This window comes from Anoplopoma fimbria, chromosome 14 (assembly GCF_027596085.1).
Source record: "Anoplopoma fimbria isolate UVic2021 breed Golden Eagle Sablefish chromosome 14, Afim_UVic_2022, whole genome shotgun sequence".
Classification (NCBI taxonomy): Eukaryota; Metazoa; Chordata; class Actinopteri; order Perciformes; family Anoplopomatidae; genus Anoplopoma; species Anoplopoma fimbria.
The window spans coordinates 2910832-2931671 of record NC_072462.1 but is presented as its reverse complement, the minus strand read 5'-3'; the positions used below and the strand labels follow the sequence as shown (position 1 = coordinate 2931671).

The window sequence follows — 20840 nt, the reverse complement described above, 5'->3', positions numbered from 1 at the left end:
GATGCATCAAAGTGTATATATACTGTATATTTAAAGTGAGTGGATAAAACAAAAACACTGTATATACACTATATAATGCAATTTACTCGGGTTATTTTTTGACAGTTTTTCATAGTTTGTGAGCAATAATCCAATTAGGTATCTACTTGTGACCGCTGTTCCTCTCAGCTAATGCCTTTTTTGGCTTGTCTTTGCTAGTGTTTTTTTTTTAGAATATTTCCCTTTTCACATTACATCATCTTGCAGCATTTAGTAGCAGGTAGCAGCAGGTATCTGTCCTCATCACACATCTCTAAGTTGCTTTCTGTTATCCTGAAAGCTCACGTAAATGGGAACTCTACAGATTTTTATACATAAAGATCTGTTTACTAGTCATTATCTGTTCTATACATCCTACTAAAACTGTTTTATATTGTCCCCTGAGGTTCTGGATACTATGAGCTTGGAGACTACAAATTTCCTTCCAGAAAGTTGCATTATGGGAAGTGTAGGAAATGGCATTTTAACTGCTGCTTTGACTTTGCTTTTGACTTTTTTAAATGTGTTGTTTGCAGGGCCAAAACCAAAGGAATTATTTACAGACTAACACTCATACAATTTTGTTGACTGGTCGTTTAGTTGATTTAGGAGACGGATCTGTCAAACAGAGTTTCTAAACAAAGAATAACACAAAAGCACCCCTTTAAATCTTGTGTCTACCACAGACATGCTCATAAGTATCTTGGAAATAAGTCATCCTGCACGAACAAAGCATAACAGATGACTATCCAATAAATCGTATATAATCAAGACCAAAACTAGTAATTAGTGGACAAAGACGTAGTCGTCCCGCTTCCCACTTCAAAAAAATGGCAATTTCGACAACCACTGGTGAATCTCACAAATACAACCAAGTGGTATTCAATTTAATGACTAACTTTTGTAGCTGTCTTTGTCATTTATAGAGGTTTTTCAAGGACCCAACAACACAGTCACAGAGTCATATGAGGTCCTCACAAAAGTCTCAAAATTCATGATAACATAACTTATCGAGAGTTAAAGAAATATGTTTTTTAATATAGACCATCACTGACTTTTGCACAGTTGCTGCAGTTGCTGCAGTACTTGCACATGTTAAACTGATGTGTCTTGAATCAAGGTGCAGTAGCCAAAAAAGAAAACCTTGTGTGACATTTTAAACATCAGTTATAGTCTTTGAATTATTATATTATCTTGCCCACCTCTAGTTTGTCACATCTGAGTCTTTGTCTCATAAAAGAGATTTGTTGTCATTGCACCTAGACAGAGCTGAGCGGGCGACCTCCTCACACAGGCCGATTCTGACTTTGCCAACCACTTCTGCTCATGGCAACTTAGTCTGGATTCAGCCGTAACATTTTTTTTTCTTCTGGAAAGGAGACAACTAACAGCCGTTATGTCTGACTGATTCCTCATGTGTATCCTCGGGAGTAGCAGGGAAGCTAACGAGGAAGAGACGTGACATCAAGTCGGCCACAGCTGGTTATATTTGCAGAGGCACTTGGAGATAAAATATCAGTGTGATGCCTCGATACTTCACCAAAGACAATGTTAGAGATTTTAAACAAAGGTAACACGAGTGTTTGGACAGCTAGAAACAGAAGAATGAAATAAAAGGTAAGAAAGGGATATAAATGAATGCCAGTCCAGAGAAGCAGATGTAAGAAACAAAGGCAGCCATTGTTTGGTCTGGAGATGCCTCACATGTTTCTAGGCCAGGGGCCCAGACTGAGCAGCTTACCTGTGCTTTGAGGCTCCGCAAGAGAATGGGACAAAAACAGAGCTGTCAGGCAGTACAAAAATATTATCATTTCCTAACATAACATATCTGCTCTGCAACTGGCAGTAGACTCAATCATGTGAAGGGGAACAATAATCAGCATTTGCTGGCCCTGGATCAGACTTCTAGCATTTAGCCTTGGATGAGCTGGGCCTTCGGGCCGACCGCCAAACGAGACGCTTGAGTCAAGGATGTGCCTTGGCCTGCTTCTGTCAGGCAGTTAAAGGTTTTATAAGGGTGACTGGACACGAGCAGTGCCCGTAATACTTAATGTTGTGCCACTTGGGGGAAGGAAGTATAAAGTCTTTCATTACTTCTGTCAGAAACAGCATTTGACAGTTGAGTATTTCCAGTATCACAGGATGTTTTTGTAGTTTATTGCACAAAACAGGCAGTTATATCACATGGCTGCTATCCAAAGTGTTGTGCTCTGCTTTACATGTATATTCACTGAGTGCAAATGCAGAGGTTTGGACTCAAATCACAAAAGACTTGGTCTTTCTTCAGGGCACATCCTGACCTGTTCAAGACATGTTGGACTTGACTATGGACTTGTTGGACTTGACTATGGACCTGTTGGTCTTTGCTTCTGACTGGATTTGGGACTTCTTGGTCTTGTCTTTGGTCATGTCTTGGACTTGGATTAGTACTTGTTAATCTTTCTTCGGCCTTAAATTTGTACTTGTTGGTCTTGACTTTGGACTTGAATTTTTTGTACTTGTTAGTCTTGTCTTGCATTTGAATTTGTACTTGTTGGTCTTGACTAGGGACTTGTTGGTCTTGACTTTGGACATGACTAGGAACTTGTTGGGTTTGACTTTTGACTTGACTAGGAACTTGTTGGTCTTGAATAGGGACTTGACTATCTGGACTTGGGACTTTTTGGTTTTAAAGTGGGACCTGTTTGTCTTGACTGGAGACATGAGGCAGACTTTTTTTTAATCTTTTTGTTTTTACCTCGCAACCTGTTGGTCTCGACTGGAGACTCGGCTTGGTATTTGATTTGGGCCTGTTCCTCTTGAAACTTAAATAGGGACTTGACGGACTTAGCTTGGGATTTTATTTTAAAGATTATAGAATTGCAAAACAATAATATTTTCCCAGGCCTTGTACTGGTACTATTTGACACTTAATCAAAATAATTAATACCCAGAAAAGTTTGTTCTTAAACGCCTCAGACAGCAGCATATAAAAAAATTTGATACGCATTTTGTTGTTGCATTTTCCCTCACATGCATGTATTCTGAAAATAATACACTCCACGCCAGATTCATTACCACTTTGTTGTGCATTTTAATAGGTCAAGAAGCTTTAATGAGTCCTGCTACAATCACAATTACCCATCTTGAAACACAAAACACATTGACATTTTTCTCACTTACGTCTGCTCAACCTCATCAACCCTTCTGGTGTTTTCCAGCAGCCTGGAGGGCCGAACTATTATTTTATTAAGGCTCCATCAAATTTATTGGAGTAACCCAAGCTTTTAAAACACATTCTTCATTCTCACACTAGCAAACAGTGTTTTATGTTTTGTTTTATAAAACCACATAATTATCCATGAATGTTACATTTTGAGAGGCAGAACAATTGATGTTTGTTTGTGGAAACCAGTAACATTGAAGGTTTTGATGTAATTCATTTTAATGATGAATATGCAGGGTTAGACGGTAAGGTTTGCCAGGTTACCATTGGCAACCATTTGGAGAAATTGGCAACCAATTGTTAGCCTTTGATGGCCGTCAGTGGCAACTACTTTTTCACATATAAAAAGATAGGTAAAGCAAAACGTACATCGAAAAATAAATACATTTTTTATTTAGTTAAATGTTATTATTCCAGTTACAGTCAGAACCGTAACCAGACAAAGCTGCAAGATCATTTACTCATTTGTGGCATCTGTTTTAGGAACGGAATTTGCAAAGCAAATTAAGTTGTTTGACTGTGGGGTGAAGAGTTTAACTAACCCGTCAACATCTCAAACAAATGTGCAAATCGATTCAACCGACAAAGAACCAGATAAACTTGGACAAAAAACAAAAGGGTAATCTGTGAAGTCTTGGGAGGCAAAATATCCAGACGGAAAATGATACTACAAGTTGTGTACAATATACACATGACATGTCAACAAGTCACATTTTCATTATTAAGTTCACATATAACTGCATCGTATCCTAACTACTCAAAACATAAGGCGACTAAAAATGGCAACCATATTTTCAGGTTTGGCAACCAAAGGATCCAGTTGAGCCAAAAGTCTTGTTTAACTGTTAAATGTAACAGGTGGAATACTTTACAACAGTCATATATGTTGAGTTTAAAGTCTTTTAACTTAATTTCTCCCATCACAGTGATGAATTGCGGAAAGAGGCGCGGCAGTTGAAGAAGGAACTACAGGCCATAAAGCAAAGGAAAGAAGAAGGCTTTAAACCCGCAGTAGATGAAGTCAAGGAGGGTGAGTGAGAAAAGTTAATTCCCTTATTTTTACTGGTAAATGTTTATTACTGTAGCTCACACTGTGAATTTATTGGTGGTTGATAATTTACTGTGCATGTTTGTCACCACAACTAGGTGCTTGATAAAGAACTCCTTCAGCAAAGAGCTCTCAGTGTGAACTCTCTAAGAGGGTGGTCCGTGCTGCATTCTCTGCTAATGGACACTAAGAAAGGCAGCCCTCTGATTTTGTCAATTAGTTGCAGACGTGTCGCCACACACTCTCTAAAAGGGTCTGCATTTTTGTGCTAAAACTCACAGAAGATTGCGTGGGTGAAAATTGTTGAGTGGCCACCATAGTTGCACATTAAATTCTTTTGGTGTTTGTTAGTTTGCAGCTTTGGCCGAGTTCGTATAAATAAAAATGAACTGCCCCCAAAAACCTCCTCGGTCTTCACCACACTGCAGTCTGTCATAATGCCGTCAATCTTTGGATTTTCTTTTTTTTTTTTTGCTGATGCTGAAACACATTTTTTTAAATTACAAAAACCACTTAGGCACAGAGGTTAGCTTGAGGTTGTGTGTGTGTTTTGTTGTGCAACAAAACTAAATAGTTCGTGGGGGGGTCTTCAGGGACCGGTCTAACTGTGGGATTACCAACTGCCAAAGTTTACCAAAGACCACCAGCTTTTGTTGCTCAAACATTGTTTTTTGTCTCCACAAAAACTGATGGTTTTACGTCTATAAACACAGACGCTGAGCCCACTCCTGACTGGCTGCTGTTGGTTGATTTTAGGTGAAAGGGCACAAAAGAAATGAGACCAAGAAATGACTCAGCATTTTGGCCTTTCCAGTTTCCTTGTCTCATGTTTTTTTGTTTAGATGCCTTTTAATACGGTCTGTGGTTAACACAAGCTTTAGAGATTTTAACATTTTGTTCTACGGCATAAATTACATCAGTAAATACCCCACTAGTGAAATTTGAAGGCTAAATGAGATAAATTTGAAATATTATACTCACGATCATGCAACTGTGTTGTAGTTTGTTTTTAGCTTTAGCTTCTGGGGATTGAATTCACGCAAAATCATTAAAATGGTGTTCATTTGTGAAGATTATTTTGCTGAAGAAAACAAGTATCATCAACGTTTGTTTGCCACAGAGCTTATTTTCAATAACCCAATGGAACAATCCCATTGCTTTTTTTTGTTGAAGGAACCAGTAAGATGCTAACCTCCTGGGTCACATCATCCCTGCAGCACTGTATTGTACTTTTACCCAAAGATTAACTGACATTAAGCTGACGATGTGTTGCTCTTAGTTATATCTGCATAGAGTTAAGCTGTTTCTATAAACACTCAGCATAAAGAGGCCTTCTCCTAATAGATCCAGGTATAAACTCAAATGTTGAGTCAGTAACAGCCGTGCATTGTTATACCAAGTGGCAGCCGGCCTAAGCTCCTCCATTATCTTATGAGGTATTCCAACTCTGCCAGGGACCTTTTTGTTTTGTGCTCCTCTGGCAGCTTATCCAGAAGCAGGAGTTTCTTTTTAAGAGTTTCTCATTACATTTCTGTGTTGGAAGCTAAAGTTAATTCCATTAGATGTCATGGGCCAATGGCCACTGAAGGGGAGACGGATGTCTGCTGTAATGCAGTAAATCTGGACACTCAGCTCGTTTTATCTCGTCCCACTGGAGAAGCTGCACACATTAAGGCTCGCGTTGACACTTCGAAACCCCCGAAAGCTTAAATCATTCTGCTGGTTTCGCTCTGAACTCGCTGCGATGGTCTCTTTTCACTCGCATGCATTTCACACTGGTCAGTGTGGTTTCAGTAGAGGCGTGCATGACGTAGAGTTTAAAAGGTTTTAGGGGCTGGAACTAACAATTATTTGTATTCTTGAATAACGTATCAATCATTTGGTCAAAAAAATTAAAAGCTAAAAAAAAAAAAAATTGTTGAATTGTTTTGTGTGGGCAACAGTCAAATCAACAAAACAATACTGAAAAATGATGTTTGTATAGATTTGTTTGATTTTCTTTCGACCAACTAATTGATCAACGAGTTGTATCAGTTCTAAAAGATTTAATGGAGATACTTAAATTAATTCCATAAACTTTTTTGAATTTAGAAAAAGGATATTCTTATACAATAAGGACCAAGTGGTGGAGGACACTGGTAGGTCGTGCATTGTGCAAGAGAAAGGTGTATATGTAAAGATTTCAACATCAGCAGACAGCCAACATGTGCTCACTGCGATGATCAAAGCCAAAGGTGGCGCCTCATTTCGGCCATAAATCCACCACATTTGTCCCGTGGGGACAAACTTGACTTCATTTGAACTGACCTGCCAATGTAAATATGCTAAACAAAAATGTATTTAAATCAAGAAGTGACAACCCGGTTTGCTTCTGCTACTGTATCTCTGAATATTTTATATTAATATTCTTTAGTTCCAGAGAAAAAGCAAAAAAAAGTCCGCAGATTTCAGATGATCAGGAAGAAGTCTGAAAACCAGCTCCTGACCACATCATACAGAAAGATTTACAAACAAATCTCACAATGTAAAAATGCCTTCTTAACAGAAATTTTAAAAAGCCTCCTCAGTTATAATAAATGCCTCTTCAATAACAAGGAAATGTATATAAAGGGGGAATAAGCCCGATAAGCAAAACAAAGTCAAATTTTCACTTTAGCAAGATTTCAGAACGCTTAAATCACCCTCCATCTGAAAAGTTAGGACAGCAAAGAAGTCTCAAAAGGGCCTAAAGACAAGTGCTTCTGGATGAATCTGCTGAAATATCTGCATTAAGCTGAGGAAGGATCAGAAAGGTCTCGGTGTTCAGTTCCCCACCTCTCTTCTGCTACATCCACACTAATACGTTTTTGTTCTAGAACGCCGTTTAAGAAATAATCTTCGTCCATACTTACGCGCCTGAAAATGCATTTCACATGACCATTCATACTGGGCATGCGAAACAGGAAGTAAAATGTCTACTCTGAAGTTGGTTGCTTAGTTACAGAAATACAGTGGACTATTATTGTTCCTCCTATAATAATAAAAATAAGATCTTCCTCTATATTCCCCACACGCACTCAAAGAGGCAAATTTAGTGAAAGTTAAACAAGTCTTATTTTTACAAAATGAATAACAAGAAGCCTAAAAAGTCTTAGAAATAACTAATAATAAAAACTCTAATGACACTACTAATTTTGTGTCTCGTGGCACTTAAATATTGTTTCTAAAAACCAGACAGTTTTTTGTTCTTTTTAATTCTTTGGTTTTAATTAAAAAAATGATTAGTAAGACATTCATGTTAAAACAAATATTGAGGCAGTTACGTTTATGTTATATCCGTCTTATAATAAACACACAGAAGACACCAACTAGAGTAAAGATGGTCTATTTTTTGACCCTGTTATATTGCTATAAATGCGATTCATTCTGACTACTCCCTCACAGTGTTTTAGTCAGTGGCCATTCCTCATCCTCCTCCAGCACTCAGCCGCCCATACGGCTGCTGGCATGTGCACGCGTGCCGTTGATTGGAGTGAAAAGCGAATTGTCTCTTCAGAATTCACCTTTTCTTTCCCTCCCCCTTTTAGCTTTCATCACATAAATTATAGCATGTTCCTGTAGTCTGGTTTTCTCTTTCTTGGCATGCGGCCGGGTACCAGAGCCAAAAATAAGAGAGCCATTCTGAAACCACTGTCCATTCAATACCCACCCTAAATGATGTGGCAGCAGTCGTTATCCCACTTAGATGTTATACAGGTTATGCCTGTCTGCATTTGGTGCTTTATTACACTGCTGCATATTGAGTGGTTTCTGAAAACGCCAATTACCTATGATCAAGATTATGAGTTTTTTTCCAAGTAAGTTATTTTCAAAGGACGCATCTGTGACATCCTCTTATGTAAACAGTCTTTCTGTTGCATAAAGGGTGTTGACCTTTAAGCACTAACTGACCAATTCATTTTTGATGTGTTTTATAATTGATGGTCAGCCGTAATGTTGCATCACAGCTCGGCGCCGTTTTCTTTTTTTTTAACAGAGGGGGAACCTTTTTATCCCCCACAGGAGGCGTTTGTCATCCACAACAGCCTTTCGGTTGCTATGACATCGGCGGTCTGATTTGTGGCTCTGATGAGCCCAGGTGACACGAGAGGGGAGGAATGTAGTAAGAAAAGGCCATCAAACACAAAGATAGTAGTTAGTGATAACAGCTTGAGAGGGTGATGTGTGTTCCTCGTGTAGGACCTCGGGGCGTCATCAGTCAGCATGCAGCATGTGACAGGGGGAGGTGGGGGAGATGGCGGGAGATCACTTGTTGGTCTCATAAATCAAGAAGAGAAGAAGGTTTGCCCCCTTCGAGCATCACAGCAGACTTCCATGTCGACTCTGAGGGGTGAAGCGGGGAAAGTGTTGCATGTAGATTTTTTTTTTTTTACAGGGCTGCGTTTTGGAAATTCCAGTGTTTTCTCAGTATTTGCAGCCTTGAAGCTCAGAAGAAACAAGAATAATTGTAAGGTTTTCCTAAATGATAGAACGCCCAAATGCCCAAAATGCCCCGAAGCCTTTTTGTTGTTACGTTCATCCTGAGGTGAACGCGTAGTGAACTTTTTTTAAGTTTCTTAATTCTACTTTTTTAAATATTTACCTTTATCATCAACTTAATATTAGGCTAATTTAACAACAGAGTACATTATTTTATCCTAAAAAGTCCCCTACAGTTATCATTTGATTCTCAAAAACACAATAGATTTTTCCACAATATTAATATATATTAACAAATATATACATATTATTGCTGTTTACATTTTTGTATTTACTGAATTTGTTTACCTTAAGTATCCTGCAAGCACTTTGCTGCATTTGCTACCTCTCCTTTGGCAGGGAAGGAGCACCTCGTCACGCCATTAACGTCCACGCCATTAACTACTATTGATTACATATCAGGGTCTTGACAGGTTGTCTCATACACAGGGGAAGATTTGAACCTCTACCTCTTATGACTCTGTTTCGAATCCAAGTTGAGCTGCTTAATGTGAAGAGATTTTACTTTATTTTGCAGAGAATGAGGCCTGTCCAAAGTTTCTTTTTTTATTTATTTTTGTATTTATTTATTTTTGCCCTAATAATGTTATTTTGTGGTAGAATCTGCAGTTGCTTGTGCAGACGGAGTGACCTCAGGTTAGCTTAGCTAGGTCTCTAACAGGCCTCTCTGTGTCTGTGGCTTTATTTTTCTCCCATGTGTTTAATGTTGTTTCATTTCTTCTGTAATTTAGTGTTAATTAGTCGATCTTGGAACGCACTCTACTGACTTTACCGCTCACGATAAAGAGCTATATACTCATGACATTGCAGCTCTTGTGCTCAGCAGTGGACTTCAGTGTTTTCTCTGTTACATCATTTATTTGGTGCAGCTGAATGAAGCGTCCAGCCTAGAAGGGGCACCGCTTGGCCAGCGAGGTGACGCCGTCCCCGGGGGGGTTTTGTCGGTGTGTGCGTGACATCACATTTCGTTGTGGAAAGACAGCCGTCCAGAGGCCAGCAGACTGTGCTCACCGTCTGCCACTCTGTGACTTCACAGCCTGGGTGTCTAAGCTGGGAGATTTACAGACGCACATTAACGGCATGAGACACCAATGTCAGCATGCTGATTGTCTCTCCCTCCATTCATAAAGAGAGGCTACTTTTTTGGGGGAAAATGATTCTCTCTGTCTGCATTTGTAGCACCGGTCTGCTGTAGAGTCCAGGTTTTTACATTTAAGCTGCACCTCACAATTGTTTTTGCAATTAATCATTTGGTCCGTAAAATGTCAGAAAGTAGTGAAAATGTCCATCACGATTTCCCAAAGCCCAAAGTGATGTCAGCAAATATCTAGTTACGTCTGACCACAAAGATATTCAGTAAATTATCACAGAAAAATTAAGAAACCAGAAGATATTCACATATGAGAAGCTGGAATACGTGTTTGAAAACCCAAACTATAAAGATTAGAGTGATGTGAAACAGAAATGAAGAAAACCGTCACATTAATGAGCTGCAACCAGATAACATTTCAACATCTTAAAAAAACAAAAATGATTAATTCATTATAAGAATAGGCGCAGATTAACGTTACTGTGAGGAACTTTTAACTGGTCCTGAACCAGTCTCAGTTTAGTCCTGATCCTCTATAGACCTCCATCAGTAAACCAGACCATCAGAGAGAAGATCGTCTGTTTCTATAAAGTTATTCTTAAAGCTCGTCATCGGAGCCACCGGGTCGGATTCTGGAGAAACCAGATGAAATCATGCAGGTTCACCAGAAACTCCTTCAGCTCAGACTCCAGCAGAGACCAGTCCACCGTGGACAGACCCAGATCCAGCAGAGACCAGTCCACCGTGGACAGACCCAGATCCAGCAGAGACCAGTCCACCGTGGACAGACCCAGATCCAGCAGAGACCAGTCCACCGTGGACAGACCCAGATCCAGCAGAGACCAGCCAACATCGACACCACGTTGCTGGAGACCCAGGCCATATTTCTGGGCCCACTGGAGGGAAGGGAGGCACGGGAGAACCAGGACTGAGCAGGGCAGACACCTGCTGCAGTAAAATGAGAGGTTTTCTAAAGGCACTCTGGTGCTTGGAAACACTACCACTTTCGTCCACAGTTCTTGTGGTACCTTTAATTAAATTATTGATTAAATGAATTCGATAAATAGATTAGACATAACTTTCAAATAGTTTTTTTCTTTTTCTGAACATTTTATAACCAAACACATATTTATAAAAAGATGAACCCCTCCTAATATTTCAGTAACAGCGGTTTTATGACCTTTGTTTTTGCGTTCCCTCTAACCAGATGGAGAGGTGCACATGTGCTCGTGTGTACTGTCTCTGTTGAGGATTAAAGGGGTCTTTTTCTTTCTCCCCAGAGGAGATCAATTACATCAGGTTTGGGTTTAAGGTAGCAGCCGGAATTCAGGTCATCTGTGAGAGAGATAAAGAGAGGGGTTAGTAGGTTGGGGCCTCAGTCCACTACATCTTAGTGACGGCTGGCAGCAGTATGGACTCATGCAGAGAGCATGTCAGTCTGAGATGAGAGGTCCACCCTGTGCTGCCTCTCTTATTATGATGTTCTCAGATCCTGTACGGTATGAGGCAACAGCGTGACAAGCTCTACGTCCTTTTATCTTTTCTCTCTGATCACGTTCTGCATATTTTTTAGCTCCTCATCTGTCAAATGCCAGAGAGCAGATGAAGCGGCGGTATTTCTTCTCACCCAAATGTTGACAACTTCGAGTATCAGGGAACTTCTAGTGGTCCTAATTCAATATTTATTCAGATTTTGTGGTATATTGTATTTCTGTGCTCAAGATGACTCAAGTTTAGTTTTTTGAAATCTAAAAATAGAAGGAAAAATACACATGTGGTCACTCAAATATGCCAAGCTATCTGCTCTTCTAAAGAGCAAAAAATTGAATGGCGAAATCTCATTCTCATCTCATCTCATCTCATATTGTAAATATATCATGTTAGTATCTGTTTGTGATGGCAAAATCTCTTCAAAGAAATTGTTCATTCTCAGATTTGAGACCGTATATTTGAAGAGCATCTCTTTTCCATTTAATGCTAACAAAACAATTGACAAAATATATCATGATGTCTGATTATGTTTCAGGACAGAGACTGACTCCCCAACACAATAAACATTAAAAAGAAAATATTATTAAGTTATTTTAAAGGTGGTCTGTTTGAGAGCATTTGTAAGCCCCCAAAAAAAGAACTGCATTTAAAATACTCACTTTTATAGGTTGCAAACATTTTAAGTTCTTTATTGTTTGCTTTAATAATGCCATGACCATATAAGATTTAGATAGAGTGAGTGAAGAGTTAACAATTTGTCGGTAGTGATGTCTCTGTTGTCTCTCCAGTGGATGAAAAGCCAAACAACGAGGCCGTGGCTGAGTTTCTGGAGGGACGAAAGAAGTACGAAGAGCAGCGGAAACAAAAACTGAAGAAAGGCTCAACCAGAGAACAACAGGTAGAAGAAGAGCTCTTTGTGCTTTCATTTAATACTGAGCATGACATATAAATAGTTTCAAGTTAAGTTAACCTGTTTTTTTTTTATAGACACTGGCCCTCCTCAGTCAATTCAAGTCCAAGCTATCTTCAGCCATCACTGATGAGGCTCCAGAGGCCGACGTGGAGGAGCTGGCAGAGGACGACGACAAAGGATGGTCAGTGAGATTTATGCCTTTTTTTTTGTTTGTTTTGATTTATTTGCCATTTGATAAAACAAATTCAGGTACATTTCCAACCGTGGCCAATCTTCACAGTACTATAACTTCAGTTGGAGTTCAGATGCTGGCTGTCCTTTATCACCATCATCCTCACTGTTTCTGAAGTTGGATCTGTGCATCATTTCACTCACCATCATCGCTGCTACCGTCACTCATCGCTGCTACCGCTAATATTTATACTGCCAGGAAATCTTGCTCTAATTTTCCAAACAACTTCTGGTCAATTTCCCCAAATCCAGCCAAACAGAAAACTATCTCAACTGCCCAAACAGTTGCATAATCATGCTACGTTTTTTATCTAGTCGCACCAACTCTGTAGGTCCCCTGAGCTCTACAGAGCAATTTATTGCGTCTTCAATCTCATTGTTTTGGTTTAACGAACCGCAACTATTTTTTTCAGCCTCATTTCTCTCATCTACTTTAATTTCAGTAAAAAAAAGCTCCAATAATCCCTCTGTACAGTTCCTGCTCAGCACCAAACAGAAAAAGACAGACACAGTTCGAGAATAGCTGGTGAGAAAAGTGGAGCATTTAGTCACTAAAGAGAGAAATATTTCCCTCGGGAGTTGGTGGAGACCAAAAACAGAGCAAAAAGGGAGATATATATATTGGACTTATATTCAGGTGGACAGAAACACAACTACAAATTAATGTTGCGTTGTGTCTGGACATGTAAATAGTTAGGTGTTTGCTCATGTTATAACTTCATAAATTGAAAAAATCTTTTTTTAATGCCTCTCAGGTTGTCCGTCCGATATATGGGCACAGTTCTCTGTTAAGTTTATTTTTTATACTTTAGTTTCTTTATCCACAATTATTCCAATTTCATACCAACCAAAGTAAGGAGGACATTCTCTTCAGTATTTCATGATAAACTGTATGAATCATAATGCCTCTGGAAAAGGAATACAGCTGGATAAGACAGAATGAAATAGCTGCCGTGTAAGTAGTCTTGATCCACTTTAAATCACTGACACTATTCACTGCAGTAAATATCAGCAGCGGCTCGGAGCAGCATGTGAACGCACCGGAGTCCCGAGTGCTCCTGGGGAGTTCAAGGACCAGTTTGGCAAACGCACTGTTTTGTGGACGGAGAAGTTCGAGCGTGACAACTTGGCACCAAAAGGCCTTTTTCATTAGCCTCTGCTGCTTGTGTTATTCCTGTTGATACCCTCCTGGTGAACGCTGGATTGTAAGAAACGCAAAAGAATATTATTATAATAGTAAGAAGGAGACACTAAAACGGTCAAATACTGCAGAAATTCCTTCTTTGTACCAGGAATGATGAAGATCCAAAGCTTGCTTTTTTGGGGTTCAGATAAATGTGTGTGAAAGTTCAAGATGTGTGTGTGTCAAGTTGGGATTTCAACCCGCAGCCACCAGATTGTCCATCAGGAAATCAGCCCTGACGCTGTGTTTTCCTCTCATATTCTGTTTTTCACCAAAGATCTCAAAGCCCTCACTACACGGAGTAAAGGGTTTGAAATGAATACCATGTGTTTGAATTTGAAGCAAAGTGTCCGTGTGTGAGAGATTTAGAATAACAAAATCTGTAGTTGCTATTAGTCTCCAGAAGCCCTCTTGAAGTGGTGCTAATGAATTTGAGAGAAGCCCTGGCTGGCGTTTGGAGCCTCTCCCGGCTGTAGACACCTCTCTGTGTCGCCCCGCCAGGTATGGGTGAGGAGGGAGGGTGAGGAGGAGGAACAGGGGCAGTAGCGTAGCCGTCCTAGAAAAACACCAGTGGGAAGTCTGTGCCACTCTAGGAGCGCTGTGAACAGAATGTGGGTTACAACAGGTCAGACATTGGAAGTCAAGTCTGGGCCAGAGGAGGTAAACTTAAACTATTCCATCTGTGTCTGTGTCTACAAATCCTGACTCTCCCTCCTCCTCCTCCTCCTCCTTCTTTCCCTCCCCTCGCTCTCCGCTAACACACACATTGAGCTCTCAATGCAAAGAGTTGCTCTCGCCGTCCCTCCTGTACTTTAATTCCCACCCTATACTTGAGCAAAAAAAGCAAAATAAATGGAGTAAAAGGCTTCTGTAGCAGCACAAACTGGTTTCGATGGGACCCCGAACGCCCGCTTTTCCCCCTGTGACGTCTCGGGAGCTGTGAGGCCGTACGGCCGGCGGGCTGTCATCGCCGAGACTGCTAGACAAATTATCAGAGGCGGCCCGCTAACACAGCAGGAGTCCTCCGGGTCCTCCGGAGTCTAGCCATGACATTCTAGATGAGCTGTCACAACTCCTGCCGATTTTAAATGAGCACAGTGAGCAGAGACACACTAAAACACACACACACCCGAAACTGTGAACGCTCAGCCAGAGGACGGAGCAGACACATACCACATGCTGTACACAGCATCCACATATTCTAAAATATACAATAGAGAAGACACAGTTTCTCTATTTAGTGACACACAGAATGTACACGCCAAGACATATACAGCACACAAGGTCATGTAAATATTTCTTTTTTCCTCAAGTAGATAGCAAAGACCTGCTGCTCATCGACTTTAAAGGGAAAGTTTAAAGATTTTGACATTATGGCGGTATGAGTGTTACTGATGTCGATGCGTGTTAGCTTAGCATACAGACGGACATCGATAGATTGAAGACATTTGTTCCATGTAATCCCCCCTTATTTTCTCTAGCACTTTTTCTGTCAACTAGCTAATAGAAATGCCAAAAAAACACTTAGCATCTCTTTTATTTTAAAAACGTCTAAACGCTAAATGTATTTAATAATGACTTCAGCCTCGGTTATACTCCCAAACGGACACGGACAGCTGCCAAAAACAACAGATGAAGATAAGTTTTGTTCATACTGTTTGCTTGGAGGACGTATTCCATACGTGAGCAGTAGATCGGTACAAATTTGTCAGAACTTCTGCTTAGTCACAGAAAAAATGGCGGTACACAACGTCCTCACACAGCCTTATGCGTACTCTATCTGATGACGACACTTGCATCACATTGACCCGTGCAAACTAAAGGACGCAGAAAGTATTTCTTTACTTTAAAGGTTGGATTATGCTAGAAAATAATCTGTCCGATGACATGTTGTCTGGCAAGAAAAGACGGCCATTTTATAGAGGCGGGAGATCTTTTAAATACGTGGAATCAACGCACATTTTCCAACTGTCTCCATGTTGTTGCACTCGGTGTTCCACGCATTGGCTTCTTTCTCAGCTCAGCAGAACCGGCCAATGACAGCTTGTATTGAGTGTGAATGTCAGATTGTGGACTTCAGAAAGTTAACCCTCTAATCTGACATCGAAAAGATGTGGGAGGAGCAGGTTTATGGAGATATGAACCATCTGGCAAGCAGCTCTGATGGTGTTTACTGGCAGTTGATTGCTGTTTATGAGGCCTTACTGAAGCACAGCGACGCTTGAGCTACATGCTAACATGCTCACAGTGACAATGCTGACATGCTGATGTTCAGCAGGTTTAATGTTTACAAAGTTCACCATCTTAGTTTAGCTTGTGAGCATGCTAACATAGCAAAAAACATAAAGTACAGCTGAAGCTGATGGGAATGTCATTAGTTTTGCAGGTATTTGGTTATAAACCAAAATATCAGACAGATTGACATTTTGACATGATGATGAAGCCATCATGATTCATCCTCTGGGGACTATGAATGTCGGTAAAAGATTTCACGGCAATCCATCCAATGTAAATTGAGATATTTCAGTGTTTGACGTTTGAGCCGTGCAGCTGCTAGCATGACTAAAACGTTTTTCCCTGAATTCTTCGGTTATTTCTGATAAGTGATTCTCCACTCAGACATGAACGTAGGAGGAGCTGGTTGACGACACAGCAGGGTTGCGTGGCTCAAAATGGATCCTTACGATTGATTAGTCTCTCCTGCTTTGCTGCTTAGATTTACTGATAGCATTCAAACGGCAGCTGAAGAAATCGTGTAAGTGGGAGAAAATGTGTTTTATCTGTGAAGTGTCTGACACCGAGATCTCCTGTGAGGAATGTCCTGATTCTTTAATCTGTCTTTGAGGGAAGAGAAACTGACGGGGGAAATGAAAGACACATGAGCGTCTGTTCTCTGGGGACCGGGGCTTTCTCTCTGGATTTCTGAACTGCTAAGATGTCTCAAAAGTATGAGCCCTAATACTGTATCCTTCACTTTGTACTGAGAGAACCCATTCAGATACCTGCTCAAAGCTCCTCTGTCAAAGTGTGTTTGATTTACTATAATTAAAATACCAGTAAGGCAAGGTAAGTTTATTTATAAAGCACATTTCAGCAACATGGAAATTCAAAGTACATCAAGACAAAGAGCAAAAGAAACAATCCACATTATAAATACAATCAAAAACTGTCAAAGAGCCAAGAGAATGGAAAAATAAAACAAGCTTGAATTGAATAAGACGGCTGGAGATTGTAAATATTTCCATCTAAATGAAGTTCAGCCAACAACTTGGATAAAGTTCTGTACTGTTAGTCTATCATTGTATGTCAACATTAATCTTCATAGCCAATTGTGATTCATTTAAAGCTGCACAAATGAATATTTTTAGATTCACAATGGATCATATGATGCACAATTCAGCATTTCAATTGATAACAAGCATGAACAAACTCAAATTCCTTAGAAAATGTGATTATTTTGCACAAAATTTCCTAATTAAATGAGAAAATACTAGGTACTTTTCATTTGACAAGTATTTAATTCACACAAGATTTTACAACACCACTATTTACTGACTATTTATTCACTGTTTTACCAGGAAACATGTAATGCCATCATATGTATGGTTATCGAGATATGAAAAGAGCTGTATTGTGATAGAAGATTTTGACCATATCGCCCAGCTGCAGATTAAATGACAGATCAATATTCCATTTTAAAGTATGTTAATGCATGACTGCATAACACCTTCAAACTAGCAATCAGAATAATAGAAATGTTTTCTAAAATTCAAGTTTTTCCCCATTTTTTGAAGGTAATATTGAAATGAAACCGCTCAAAGCAAAAAGAGACTAGCCTCTCTGTAAAAGCTCCACAGAGCGGTGATTTAGTGCATCCTCCTGTTCACTGCTGTTCTTTGAACTCCCTCCACTTCTCCCCGTCTGATTTAGGATGGGCCATGTTCTGCAGTTTGATGAGCAAACCAGAAAAGTCAAGGATGCCAACATGCAGGACGAGGACACGTTTGAGATCTACGACCCGCGCAACCCCGTCAATAAACGAAGGAGAGAGGAGAGCAAGAAGATCATGCAGGAGAAGAAGGCCAAGAGGTGAGGTCGGGAGGTCGCGGGGTCAGGTCCTGCCCAAGCCATGTGACCGTAAAACTGGTCAAACGGCATCTTGAGTGTCCGCTTCTCCAGCACTTCAAAACCCGGCATTCTGCTGGCTCGAACATCTGGATTAAGGATGCTGACCCATACGATCCCTGTAATCTGTGATGGAAAGGCTTCCTCACCTGGAACAGCTGCAGCCGGTAGACCTTCAGTGACTCATCTGGATTAAAGCCGTTGTCATAGTAACAATAAAGGTCTTCACATCATTACATGTAATGTTAACTTTTGTTATGCCGTTCTTCTTCTGCTTAAATGTGACTGTTAAACTTTCAAATAAATAGCATTTATAAACAGTCAGTAATGATTTGACTCTGTTTTTTTATTTATTTTAAAGTAATGTACCAGTCAATATCCATGACCTTAATGCTAAACATGTAAGTTAAAGCTACTATGAGGAACTTTCATTTTGTATTGATTTTGGCGGCCCCTGTGGACGAAAGTGGTAGTGCACACATCCCAATACCAGCAGCTCTAAAGCTCGCTAACCGTCTCCTGGTTGTGGCTTCATATTTAAAGGCAGGGTTGTTTTATAGAGAAACTAGCACTAGATGTATTAAATTATCCAACCAAAAAACCCAGCCTCAGAGCATTTGATTCATTGATTGCTTTCAGGATGTAATGAGAATTCCAACAAGAATATCAGAAATGTTTCTTTAGAAGATTACCAACCCTGCCTTTAACGGACATGAGAGCGGTATCGACTTCTCCTCTAACTCTCGGTAGGAAATCAAATTTCCTAACTATTCCTTAAATGCTGAGGAGGAAACCAGTGATGGCCTAACCAGCCTGTTGCATTTTATATATATATATATAATATATATATATATATATATATATATCTGCCACACTGTCCTGCTCAGGTCACCACTGGAGCAGTCAGTGCTTGTAAAAAAAATAAAGGAACTGTTTAAAAAACCAAAGACTTTACCTCACCGCGGTGGTTAAATGATATGCCACGGCCATGTGTGTGACCAGGAGCTGCATTTGGCCGGCACACGATTCTTTACTGCCCTTCTGGGATTATGCTTAAATTTTCATATGGAACAGGAAGCGAGAGTTAATGTTACATTATGAGCCCCGGCTCGGCCCGAGCTGCCGCAAATCTAAAACAGGTGACGCGGTGATCTAACTGACTGTATGTGCTTCTGGGTCCGGGTCAGGATGAGATGAGACAATTCCTCTCCTGCACCACCAGGTGAGTATTTTTAACGCTCCCCGGTGTCATGAGTCCAAGCTCGGAGCAGGAAACCCCACTCTGTGCTGGTGATCATGTGACTTCCAGGGATGAGATGGGATGGTAATAGCATTATCAAGCTATTCTACAAGCACTGTCTCCTTCTGCCCTTGTGAGTAAGGGCTAAATATAGACACATAATCCTCCTCATCTCTTAGAAATTTAACCAACACTTCTTTTGTGACAGGGATTACTTTCTCCTCTCCTTTGTTTTTATATTTCCTCTTGTTGTATATTTGCATGTGATTTTCTACTCTTCCTTTTGCACATTGCATCACTTTAAGCACTCCTTTGTTGCTGTAACTCAAGTGTTGTGGATATGTGAGCAGCAGGGATTGGCCCACGTGCATGACCCTCCACGGTCCATTCCCCGGGGTGTGATGGACAGAATGTGCAGAAGAAGAGAGCTCGGCGAGTTTGCGTGCGTTTCGTTGAGAAGAGGGGATATTGATGAGTTTGAGAGATCAAAGAGAGAAGATGGTTTTGGACAGGCGCTGTGGATTCTCATGGTTGATGGTTGGTCGCCACCAGACGTCCAAGGACAGAGCAGAGAGTTCATCCGTCTTCGCCGCAGGTGTCCTTCCAGCTTTTGCCTCTGAATGTTTCGAGTATATGTCAAAACAGCATTCACACTACCATATGTACATAGACAGAGTTATGCTGAGAGTTGTTGCTCCTGTTTACATACTGGTGCTGAAGGAATTGTAATGTAAGTGATGGAGAACAAAATCCAAATGTATTAAATGTATTAAAGTTCAGCTGAAGCTTTGACCAAGTTTTTATCTGCCCTTTCATTTAACTTTTTAGTCTAAAATTCACATTTCGTTTCCTTGCTGAGCTACAGTGGTGGGATAGTAACACCAAGTACTTACATTTTTAGATTTTTGTTTTGTTTGTTTTTTGTTTCAGGTACCAGTCAGACATGAAATACAATTCAGGGAGTCTCTGGGGTTTACCTGTGTGTCTTTATTATGCAATCAAACAAAACTCTTGACACTGCAATCAAATTGTGTTTTACTAAATGAGTTACAAAATTTGTAAATAAAATGTATTTACGTTTTGTTTGCAAAATCCAAAGGTTTTGTTTGTGGAATCACAAAGTTTTGCCTCTGGATCCAAAAGCTTTCATTACAAATCCAAGAGTTTTCCCTGCAAATCATTTTATTGAGTTTTTGTTCCCAAATCCTAAAGTTTTGTTTGCGAATTCGAAAGTTTGGCTTGTCGTTGTGCTGAATCTTGTGGGCGGGACCTCCGCTAAAAGATGTAAGACATGTCTCTACTACTCTCAGTTCATCGTGGAAAACGTTGAGCCTGGTTCAGGTCATTTTTCTTAGGAAGGGATCTCTTTACAGCCAGTTCAGGCAGGAGGAAGACTTGCAGTCACCAGAAACTCTTTAAATGTACATATGGACATGTAGGTATTGTTTTAAGACTCGGAAAAATGTGAAGCTATCCTTTAACATGAGCTGAATCTGGGCCCCCTTCTCCGTTTAATATGCTTTACTTGGATAAATGTCCTTATGTCACTGATCATATTTCAGAGCCACTTTAAAAGCTTATTTTTTTTATACAGGCCAAGTCTTTCTCTTCCTCATTACACCACTTCTACTTCTTCTCTTCCTTCACTATATACTGCACAGAAATATTAGCATGCACACTTGTAAGAACATACTAAAAATGAGTAGTGCAATGCAGGCTCTTCTGCTTCTCTTATGTTCTGTAGATCTTAGTTAAGGCTACTCGAACACATCGTGAAG

At 40.1% G+C, this 20840-nt stretch overlaps 1 protein-coding gene across 1 annotated transcript in view; it reads left to right on the top strand.

Annotated features, from left to right (window-relative positions):
• Nucleotides 1-18138, top strand: part of cwc27 (CWC27 spliceosome associated cyclophilin) — a 29292-nt gene extending 11154 nt beyond the window's left edge. The window contains exons 11-14 of the mRNA XM_054613169.1: nt 4150-4253; nt 12159-12268; nt 12358-12464; nt 17628-18138. Coding sequence (XP_054469144.1) covers nt 4150-4253; nt 12159-12268; nt 12358-12464; nt 17628-17790 — 484 coding nt within the window. The 3' untranslated portion in view covers nt 17791-18138. The remainder of the gene's footprint in view (nt 1-4149; nt 4254-12158; nt 12269-12357; nt 12465-17627) is intronic.
• The last annotated feature ends 2702 nt before the right edge of the window (nt 18139-20840 follow it).